Source organism: Homalodisca vitripennis, chromosome 1 (assembly GCF_021130785.1).
Source record: "Homalodisca vitripennis isolate AUS2020 chromosome 1, UT_GWSS_2.1, whole genome shotgun sequence".
Lineage (NCBI taxonomy): Eukaryota > Metazoa > Arthropoda > Insecta > Hemiptera > Cicadellidae > Homalodisca > Homalodisca vitripennis.
This window is the reverse complement of record NC_060207.1, coordinates 229,086,290-229,098,576: the sequence shown is the minus strand read 5'-3', so window position 1 is coordinate 229,098,576 and position 12,287 is coordinate 229,086,290. Positions and strand designations below refer to the sequence as shown.

General features: G+C 32.0%; 1 protein-coding gene across 1 annotated transcript; it reads left to right on the top strand.

Annotated features, from left to right (window-relative positions):
* The first annotated feature begins 5,743 nt into the window (after window positions 1-5,743).
* LOC124355110 lies at window positions 5,744-6,328 on the top strand. The gene has a single exon (XM_046806068.1). It carries the CDS (start codon window positions 5,744-5,746, stop codon window positions 6,326-6,328), a length of 585 nt encoding a protein of 194 aa, XP_046662024.1.
* Window positions 6,329-12,287: the final 5,959 nt, after the last annotated feature.

Sequence of the window (12,287 nt, the reverse complement as noted above, 5' to 3'; positions counted from 1 at the left end):
AAATAATTATTATAAACAATCAACAACTTCAGTGATGTTGAGGTTGCAGGCTAATTATCATGTGACCTGTTATTATCCTGAAAAATAATTATTATAAACAATGAACAACTTCAGTGATGTTGTGGTTGCAGGCTAATTATCATGTGATCTGTTATTATCCTGAAAAATAATTATTATAAATAATCAATAACTTCAGTGATGTTGAGGTTAGTGATATGTGAGTATCTTGCAAAATAATTATTATAAATAATTAATAAATTCATTGATGTTGTTTGATGTTATATGCAAAATATATTAATATACAAGCGTTAGTAATTGTTTTTTAAACATTTTATGAAAAACTTTTTAACCTAACTTAATGAATGGCTGTTGAAATAATATGCCATAACCTCAGGAAATGTACAATTAGAGTCATCACTGCTGACAATGATGTTTCAAAAGTTTCTAAGAGTAAGTATTACTACAGATGACTTTATTGAGTACTTTTTACATACATGTAATTAATGTATAGACAAATTAATGTTGATAAAACTGTTTAGAAAGAGTTTAAGATTTGTACAAAAATTATTCACTATGAATATATAAATAATAATGCGGTTAAAATGAATACTCTATCCATCTATCGTTAACCAAGACATTATAGGTAGTGTAGCACACCTTCTTCTTTCCTATATTTTTTAGCTCAGCAGCGCCAAAGTTAAAATAGTGAAATACCCAAACATATTCCCCAATATACACATTACTAGCTGTTACCCGCGGCTTTCAAGATATTTCCCGAACTAAAACAAGTACGCAGGGGATATATAATCAAGAGAGCGGAACCGTAAGATGCACGAAATAAGGATTTGTTTTAGAAATTGTAATTATACATTTTAACTGAGTCGTCAAATATTTGAATATTTGGTTGTGATTTTTAATAAATGATTTACGTCACATGTGGTGAAAATAAGTACATAATGTGTTACAACTATTTATGTTTCACTACTACCTAATATTATACACTAAATATTAATGAGTAGTAATTAACTCCCGTCACAAAATTGTATGCTTTTACACTGAATGCAGAATTTATAATTATGATAATTTTATATATATATATATATATATATATATATATACAAGCCCTATTACATGAAAAATTTTATGTGTGCTGTAATTTTCTTTCATCCTATTTCGCGTTTAATCTCCATTAAATATTATGAAACAATTCGTTATTATTAGTTTCAAATCCAATTTCATATTTCGCTGGAATCATTTATTTGGATTAAAAACCTTATATGTTTTATCTTTCATAACGCAGCATACAATTTCTAACACAATAACTCTCATGAAATATATCAATATCTCCGAGAAGACATTTCAACTCAAGAGATTGTCAGGAGTTTCATTTAAACATCTCTTGACTCGATCGAGGCAGTAATATCTTGATGTATTATTTGTATTAGTAATGCTTTATCTTTCATACAGCACAAAATAGTTTCAAACACGGTAAATCTCATGAGATGTTTCAGTCTCTCCTTGAAGAGTCTTCTTAACTCAGAGATTGTCAGGAGTTTCATTTAAACATCTCTTGACTCGATCGAGGCAGTAATATCTTGATGTATTATTTGTATTAGCAATGCTTTATCTTTCATACAGCACAAAATAGTTTCAAACACGGTAAATCTCATGAGATGTTTCAGTCTCTCCGTGAAGAGTCTTCTTAACTCAGAGATTGTCAGGAGTTTCATTTAAACATCTCTTGACTGGAGCGAGGCTGAAATAACTCGATGTAGAATTTTGAGTTTAGCTCCAGTTAATCTTCCTTTTATTGCAGCGTTTGGTATCTGGCACTGTCTCAGACTTGACTCCTGGAATCTGGAGTCATGTTCGTCTGAAGAGATCCAAAGCAAGTAGACGACGAGGAAGCTCAAAACGAAACATTGACATCGTTTCGACATCAGAGATAATTTATTATATACAGAGATATAATATTCACTATATATAGTGAAGTGGTAGTCTCATTGTCTCATCAGGTACACAATTGAGTGCACTACCATGTGATAGACACGATCTCTAAGCACGGTGGAGCAACAAGTCTGATAACCAATCAGATACCAATCAGGTAAGTATCAGATACCAGACGCTGCAATAAAAGAAAGGTGAACTGGAGCTAAACTCAAAAATTCAATTGAATCAACCCTTCCTTCCACGGCTACTTTATGTAGAAAACTCGATTGCTCCACCGTGCTTAGACATTGTGTCCATCACATCGCAGTGCACTCAACTGTGTACATGATGAGACAATGAGACTACCACTTCACCTATTTATAGGTTATGTTTTCTAACGCTTCCAGTTAAAATTTAATCATAACTATTCCCAGTAGCACAATTAGAATCGGTGCGTAGTATCGACAAGAGGGTGCAGACTATTAAACTAAACATCAAACAGATATCCATGAAACTGAACATGCATTACAAACGTATCTCTTCAACACCTTGAGAATCGCCTTGTTACAATAAAGATCTATAAACATCTAGGTTATGCTTTTTTGTACTATCTTTGTATGTAAATTGGTAAACATATTGTAATATAAAAGGATTTTGCTTCTCTGCGGTATTTAACAACAATTTTGAATAAGTAACATGAAAGTGCCTTATTAACAAATAAGTGAATACTATTTTTTCTTGTTCCTATATTTATATAGTATTCAGTTAGTTCTTTTTCTACACTGTAGTAAATAACCTTTTAAGAATCACTGGAGAGATGTACAGGTTAATGGTCATTAACCTGTACATCTCAACCTTCTGTGTGTGGTCGTCCCCGCAGTTGCATTAACGTTAAGTATGGCATAGTTCATTATAATAAGTTAACATTTCGTTTTACTCAATTTGTATAGTTAAATAGGTTAAAATAATTTATAAACAGAACCACAACCAAAATTTCTTTATTTCCGTTGCAAAATAAATTGTGTGTATAAATCTATTGTGACAACAAAAATTTACACTCTAGCGGTAAATAAATTATCTTGAAATAAATAATTCAGCTTCGTTTTACGTTTTCACTTACTAAAACGCCAACTTTTATAACAAAGATTAGTAAATAAAAATATGCAAACAAACAAAGTTTCTTAAAAGTGTTGTTAATTTTTAGCGGCACTTTTAGACCTTAACGTGCCTCAGGACTAAATGGCCAGTCAGAAGCGAGTTGTGGATTTTTATAGTTATCGTTCAGTATTGTGGTTGTATACACAGTAATGTAAACAAAGTAACTGAGGATGAACCATTAAACCCCTAATTGAATAAATGGAAATATCATTCCATGCATTATTTTGTTTTCAAGCAAGCGTTTACAATAACAATTAAAAACATTGTATTGATATATAACACATTATGTTGTTTTATCAATGTTAGTTTGAATATAAGTCAATTTTATCTTAATTGAAATCACAATGAGTATGATATATTCATGTAATAAAACATAAAAAATTTTAGTTTATAAAATATTAATCTTAAATTTTTATTAGTTATTTATATAATGTAAATTAATCCCCCTTATAAAATGCACTGGAAAAGAAATTTTTCAGATTTATTTTGAATAATTAATCATTGGATTCTAATTTAATACATTCTGGGAATTTTTTGTAAATTCTGACTCCTCCTTGAGGCGGGAGGTTTCTAAATACATTTAGCCTGTATTGCTAAGTACGATAAGGCAACACGGAACCCCCTGCTCGAAACCCACTCACCCCCTGTGGTGTGTGTGATTGTGTGTTGCAGCAGTTTTAACGCCAAAAGAACAAGGACGCAGCCAGCAAGAGGGTTCAAGTGGTCCGGACCCCCCAATTTTCAATTTTTTCAATTACTATTTTAGTAAACGATTATTATTATTTAAATACTATTACTGACATTTACTGCTGAAAAATCGTTCTTAACAAAGAAGCGCGTCAAATACTTTATAAGGAACAAAATGGAGCCTTACTCTCTGTCCACTAAGAGAAAAATTTGTCTGGACCCCTCTCCCCTCCAAATGTATTCCTGGCTACGTTCCTGCAAAAGAGCGCACTATGGTACATGGAGGTAGTTCTGTTTTGTGTGATGAGATTTAAAGGATGTACCTATTGACTTTGATATTTGGAGGCAAATAACGTGGCATATCTTTTACTTTTCATCAACTTTTTTATTCTTATTCACAAATTTGGTGTGATTAATCAACATGTTTTTTTACTTGTTTCGTGCATACTTAACCTTATCCCTTTGGTTTGTATACCTGAAGAAGACACTAGAATCCAGTTTCCAAAATGTAGTTTTCTTAGACATTTTTGTAACACATATTGCTAATTTCCAAAATCTTTAAACAAGAACAACCTTTGCTGAAAATTATATAAATCAAATAATTAGATAAATAACAGTTGGCTTTTGTGCATGGTACGTCGGTTGTACGCGATTAGAGAATAAAACCAACATATATCTCCGTAATACGAGTATAATCTTGCTTTGACAGTAACACAATAAATTGTTCAATTAACATTCATGAAATCAGATCTGATAACGATCAGCATTGTTCGCAGTATGTCCGCGGCGTGACACAGTTATTACTGCAACACCGACATATCTGCCTTCACAATACCTGGCTGACCTACTTGTGACATTATCTGCTATCGTTCTGGCTGAGTTGTCTATCTATCTATGTATTGTATTTAATGTGATATTAAAAACTTAATGTAGAAATTAAAGTCCATCTGTAATACCAACTTTGCTTTAAATAATTAACTCTTTTCTACTTAATTCATATTTATTCATCCATTTTTATCCTTTCCTGAACAGGAATAGGATATTTAGCAACAGGGTTTTTCACTTAGGACAAGATATTGAGAAATCCTAATTTGCACTTAAAAGACCTTACTCTTAGTGCACTAAAAGGAACGTTGCGCTTCCTTCAGGAATGATAGGATTTTCAGGATCCAGGGTGAAATTGGTTGTGGTTGACACATCCTGTCAAGATCCCATTATGAGGGATAGCGGGTTCTACATGTAAGTCGTATCACCTTGGAAGAAGAGAAGGCTAGCTTTGTTTCAGTGTCTCACAATCATAGCGGGTGGGGAAACAAATCTATATTTCTTCTTTATTCTTAGATAGGAAACAACGCGTCTTTATGAGAATAATCAAAGCATACAATTTAAATGTACGGATATCAGTGCATAAAATGAACCAATGTAACTATGTCACATCTGCATTTTCCAGGCGGAGGCAGGTCGATTGCATACTGCTCGACTTCTCAAAGGCGTTTGATAGAGTCAACCACAATCTTCTCATTTCTAAACTGAGAGGCTATGGTATAACGGGATCTCTACTGGAGTGGCTGTCAAGTTACCTGACTAATCGGGGAATGATTGTGAAGTTTGCCGGCTCTTACTCTGAAATGTTTCCAGCCCCGTCTGGTGTTCCGCAAGGCTCGCATTTGGCTCCTCTCCTTTTCAGTCTTTTCATTAATGATATTTGCGAAGTCATCTCTACGGGTTGTCTCATGTTCGCTGATGACATCAAGATATTTGTCGAAGTGAACTCTCCTGAGGACTGTCAGCGACTACAGGATACTTTGGATCATATCGTAGCCTGGTGTCAGCGGAATGGGATGGACCTGAATGCTGATAAAGTGCTGTACTCACGTACTCCCGGCTGGACTCACCCACTGTATTCAACTACACTCTCTTCGGCTCCTCACTAAATAAAGTCTGCAGTTTTAAGGACCTTGGGGTCGTTATGTCTCATGATCTCAGTCCGTGGAATCATATCTCACGCATATGCAGCAAGGCCAATTCACTAATGGGATTCCTATGCAGAACATCGAAAGACTTTCAATCCCCAACTACATTGACAACACTGTTCAAAACCTTAGTGCGTCCGATCCTAGAATTTTCATCTGATGTTTGGTGTCCCTACCTGACAGGGCGTATTGATACTCTTGAGCGGGTGCAGATCAGATTCTTGAGGCTCATCGGACTACGTCTTGGCTATCAGTTCCTGGAGACGCCTGTTGACTGTCTGAGGATCTCCCTTGGCCTTCCACATTTGGCGACTAGAAGAAGGATGGCGGACATCTTGATTCTTCATAAGATGGTTAACGGTGCTCTAGACTGCCCTCGTCTTCTCTCTCTTCTCGAGTTTCGAATTCCGACATCCACTCGTTCCGCGAACATCTTTTTCAAAAGGGCACTTCCTTCTCTTTACAGCTACCACAGCTGTATTCCCAGACTTATGAGAGAAGGTAATGAGGTTTCAGGTGGTGTGAAATTTGTTGGATCCTCTTATCAGTCATTTCGATCGCGCTTGGGGAAGCTACTATGACGGGTAACTGTGTTAGTTCTTAATTTGTTGTTGTTTAGCTGTTTACTGTTATTATTATTGTGTTCATATTATATACGTGTTATTATTGTTGTCCAGATTCCTATATATATATATATATATATATATATATATATATATATATATATATATATATATATATATATATATATATATATATATATCACAACACTATTGACCCTAAAGTAACCCACCATTATTATTTTTAATATATAATTTTTGTTGTTTAGCTGTTTCTGTTGTTATTATTATTGTGTTCAGATTTATACGTGTTATTACTGTTGTTCAGATTATATAAATATCATCTCACTATAGACCATAATGAAACTCGCCATTATTATTATATAACTTTTGTTGTTAGCTGTTTCCGTTGTTATTATTATTGTGTTCAGATTCTATACGTGTATTATTGTTATATAATTTTTGTTATTTAGCTGCTACTTTTATTATTATCTCGTCCAGACTCTTTACGTGTTATTATTGTTGTTAACTTGCTATTATTGTTGTTCAGATTCCATGGATATCATTACACTCATTATAAACCTTATTTTAACTCGCCATAATCCTTTATGTTATTATTGTTATTGTTCTCTGATTGTGTTTTGATTTTGTTGTTTTGATTAATATTAAGAAAAATGCTTGGTTATGGATAGCTGCCACCTTTGTTATAAGTTATGTTGTACAAAATGGTTTACCGTTGAAATAAATAAATAAATAAACAAAAATAAATAAATTATAGCGATAAGATATGGTATCATCCTTCGTATCGAACCAAATATAAATCTGTTCTTACGTAAGGTTCAGTCGGCGTAAACCCGAGGTACACACTTTAAAACTAGCAAATAATTATTGCTTTGGTAGGGTATACATTATCTGTTCTAAGCCTGTCTCCAAGTTCAAGACATAATTTGGAGAGTTCATACTCAAAGTAAAAATAATTCTTTTAGTGTTACGAAACTTTCCAGTTTGTCGTATCATCAACACCCCTAAAGGACTAACGGTCTAATAATAACTTGTGGAAAACATGCACATTTAGTATTCTAATGACCTTGTAATTAAATGATATTTTGTAGAATTTTCATTTGTCTTTTAAATATTTGTGTTAGGATAACTTTGGTTAGATCACGTGTAGGCGAGGGGTACTTATAGCATATTTAATCATATTTAAACTGTTTAACACGGTTAAAAAATTAAATCATATATTATTTGTATCATTAAATCATTTTTATAAAAATATTTCGTCACTTTATGAGTAAAATAAGGAACTAATTTAATTTTCACATGCTGTTTCAGTTCTGTTTCAGGACACTCTAAAAAGATGACAACTTAAATCTAGAAAAATATATTCATCCAGAAACTTACATGGATAACGAAATGTACTTCAGCCTTGAACAGAATTTATGTTTACTACAATCTTTATGTAACACTACCTCAGGAAACATATTAGTTATAAAAACCTCTACTAGAGAGTATAAAAAAGGGAAGTACAATTTTACAAACATCACTGGAATAATGCATTGTCAATGGGATATACCGTCTTATCTAGATAATATTCAAAAGAATTTCTCCGGCGGGTTAATATGGAACCTGAAAAATAAAAAAATACTCTCTAATGTCACTTAATTCTCATGGCAATTTTAAAATGTCAATCTCCGTACTCTATCCCATCTTTATACCTGTACATCCCCCATACTTATACTCTGTCCATTCTTTTACATCTTTATAGAACAATGGGTTCTAAAACGCCTCTAATCAAGGACGTAATTAGCCCTAAAATGAGCAGCGAAATGTTTGTATCACCTCTGGGTAAATGGTGGTCGTTGGCAGAAAATCCCACCTCTGCATAGTATTACACATCGTTACTTCACTTCATAATACAAGGGGTTCTGAAATATGCCTCACTCAAAATCCTGAGACAAACAAAAATATCCAAGATGTTCGAAATAATTCTTGATTATAAAAATACATCACAATCTCTGTTCTTTTTTTTTACTCGCTTCTCCTGGACATACTTGACTTCGTCCTGAAAAACCAAATTGAAAGACTTGTCATAGCTTCAATGAGGTACGCGAATTCCATAGTAAATATGAGAAAACCATTTCATAATTCTCGATCAAAGATTATCCTTATCTGGTGTTATGCGACTTCAATAAGGTGAATAAGTTTCCTCACATTAGTTAACTTCCCTGTAAAATCATCCACCTCTGTAATGAACATATATCCACATAATATCTTAAACGTCCAATTAAACTCAACCTATGTTTTGATATCGAAACGCGTAAGCAAAACATTGTTTTTGGATTGCTGACAAAAGCTATATAAAAACCTTTTTAAATATTGCTTATCCAGCAAAAATACTTTTTGCAATCCAGGGGCTAAAACATGAATTTTTATTCAACTGAATCATCTATTCCATTTATTGCCTTGATTTTTATATCCTCAATCAATTATTCCTTAATTAATCTCCTTGATCTACTCACACAAGAAGTGCAGTCAACTTAAAGTCTACTTCATTCTCCTTTAGGGCTATACATAGTTCTTAATTTACTTCAATTCTCGATAAATATTTCCTTAATTAATCTCCTTGATCTACTCACATCCACAGTACAGTCAGCTTAAGATCTACTTTATTCCTCTTTGGAGGTACACATAGTCTTGTTTATATTTTTTTCCTGGTCATCTCATCTCCTTTTCAAGTCAATAGATATTAGTTAACTTAATTCTAATTGCTTCGCCTCCTGTAAATACAGGAATTTTTCCACGTTCCATTTCACCCCACGTTCAGTTTCACAGCACATTCAGATTCACCCCACATTCTGTTTCATGCCACATTCATTTTCTATGCACATTCAGATTCACCCGAATCTTCTGAATAACACGGGTATAGTTATATAATCGAACATAATTAATATGATCTTCAATTTTCAAAGGAAACAATACGAAAAATCCACGAGGCTTTATGTTTATTGGATCGTTGTTTGATACACTTTTTTTTAGTGTACTTAAGTTATCATAATTTATTTATTATTTTAAGGAAACAATTTAATGGTTTCGTTAGGAAGCTTCTTAACCTTGCTTTGAGTTCTCGAAGTACGGCGAGTTCAGTTTTCCTTTTGAAACCCGATAAACAAAAAACATTATTTTATGAATTTAAGAAAGATTTATTTATGTTTTATTTTGCAAACTCAAGAAATATAGTAGATAATTTCAAACAGCCTCTTCGGCTTTCACTGTCTGAGTGAATTAAAGGAATATTGTGCCATAAAAAGTACTTTAGTTCTTAAACTAGAAGAAATTAAATTAAACCGTTTTAAACTTTATTTATATCGATATTCTATTTATATCGATATTCTACTATCCTCAGTAATAATTATGATCGAACACAAGATAATTAATAATCAAGAGAAAGAGCAAGGAGTCATGGGTAGTGGTAGACCGATTGTTTTTCACTTAAGTGATAATGAACTATAAGTCAAAGTAAGAGCTTTAATTGATAACTACACCAATAATCCTGTGTAAATACAGTTAAAACTGAAGTAGTTTGCAGTATAGAATTATTTTTATGCAAAAGTGATTAACACAAAGAAAAGATTTAAAAATTTTATCTTTCCTTTGAACAAATTGTGTACTCGTCATACATTCTAGCAATAGTCGTTCATATTTCTTTGGAAGAGTAACACTCCAAAGTCGTTCCAATGCCAAGTAAAAATAACAGCGATTAAGGTTACAGACTGGGGTTCTCTCACCTTTAACACAAACGGAAGCACCGACATTTCTTAAAGAAGTTTCCTCCACATAAATCTCTTTTTGTGTCGTGTTTTCTTTCCGGTTGAACGAACATTTATTCTCAAGTATCATAAATAAAGATACATTTTACAAAGTCAGACAATTTATAAGTTACTTTGACATTTCATTAAAGCCCCTACTCAAACGACACTTTCAAATTCGTTTTCTTAACTGTAAACAAATAAAACATATTTAATTAAAAACTTAATTTAATTATCAGGTTTAGTCGTCTAATATTCAAATTGTATTAAAAATAAATAATAATAAATTTTAAAGTTATCACACTCTAAATAAAGTTGTCACACTCCAATCCAGTTACTAAACTATTTTAGGAAAACCGGCGACTGCACGGTTGGATTTTGGATTTAAGTTAGATACTCGGAATTTAAAGCCTATATCTAAGTCAAGTACTTTTTGTCACTACATTAGACCTTGAGCAGTAATCAATCTTCCACCTGTTCTGATGTGATCTTCGCACAGGCCAGTGGCTCATGAGGAAAGCTAAAAAAGGAGATAGGCCTCTCCTTAAAAATTTAAAAAGTAAACAAAAATGTTCCATGTTTCTAAGTACGAAGTATATAACATATTGAATGTGTTGCCCAGGTTATTTATTCTTATTAAAATTCATGTAGACTAAAATTTGAGCAACCTTAGTTGAATATTGCAAGTCGGTTCATCCCCTTTTGATTCAACCAAACATCATACTGTTGAAGAACAAATGATCCTTTTCAACTTTTTAATAATTCAAGTATTTTTTTCTATTTTAAACTTGTTTGGCTAGTGAAAAATAATATCTTGAGATGAGGATTAATATATTTTAGGGGTTTTTCTTACTTATATTTAATGGTTTAAATTATTATTTGTGGAAATTCGAGAGCACGTCTTCAATTTTTCTAACGTTCCCTAAATGTAAATTATCTCTGTTATTCATTTCGTTCATTTTTTTATGATATAAATGTAGTAAATAAATTTTTTGTAAATTGATTGTATAAACTTATAACCAACTCTACAGGGAATATCAATCCACATTTATATTTTATTTCAGATATTAAATGTTTTATTTAATTTTTCAATCAATTAATTTCTTATATTTTCAAAATCTTTATACTCCAAATTTGATATATTTTTAATCAATATATTTTACTGTACTAGGCAATTGAAACACCAAAAGTATACTCCTTTTGAATAGGTAAAAACTATTAAATTACATCTCTCTAGAAAAAGATATACTAGTAAAGAAAACAATTTAAAATATTTGTTTATATATTTTTGGCTGGGGTAAGCAAAAATGGCTATATTTTTTACATCAATTAAGCATATTAAGTTTATCACTAAAAGATTATATTTATATAATTGATGTGCATATAGGTTTTTCAGTTGAAAATGAATATATTTTTCACGTTTTAGAAATTACGAAATGAACTTGATAAGATTTGAATTAATGTTATTGTTATGAAGCATCCAAAAACTTAACAATATTTTCAACAGTATCTATACATAATTTGATCGGTTTTTAAATAATATCTTTCTTTTTTTAATATATATCAGTGTTACGTGGTAGCATTTTGATACACGTGATAGATTATTCTAAAAATTCTCTCTAGGATATGCTAACTTTGTAATCTATAACGATAAGGTCAGTGGCGTTTGGTTTAGTCGAATACCTTTTACATTAGAATACCAAACTTTGATGGATTGTTCTTGACAAGAATTTTAAGTTTAGCTCCAGTTCACCTTCCAATTATTGCAGCGTCTGAAGTGTAACGCTGTGACAGATTTGACTCCTGGAATTTGGAATCAACATCCATCTGAACATATCCATAAGAATGAAGAAGCTCAAAACGAACTCTCTCCATCGTTTCGAAATCAAAGACAAACTGGAATACAAAAAAATGTAATCAATATGAAGTGGTGATCAACCACTATCAAAAAAGAACATAACACAATATTATGGCTTAAACAAAGGATATTATACCTTCGATCAAATAAAAAATTCCCTTAAAAAATTATGGTTGCCTGTAAAGTCGGTTTTTACGGGCGAAGATTTTACGTGACAACGTCTTTTTCTCGGTAGAATATTTATTGATATGAATATTATTAAATTGCACAATAGGAACAAGGAATTGTATGAAAATAAGAATTGCACAAATTTTAA

Bases quoted from the DNA above. Each gene is read 5' to 3' on its own strand.
- LOC124355110 (XM_046806068.1), top strand. From the start codon at position 5,744: ATGTCTCATGATCTCAGTCCGTGGAATCATATCTCACGCATATGCAGC.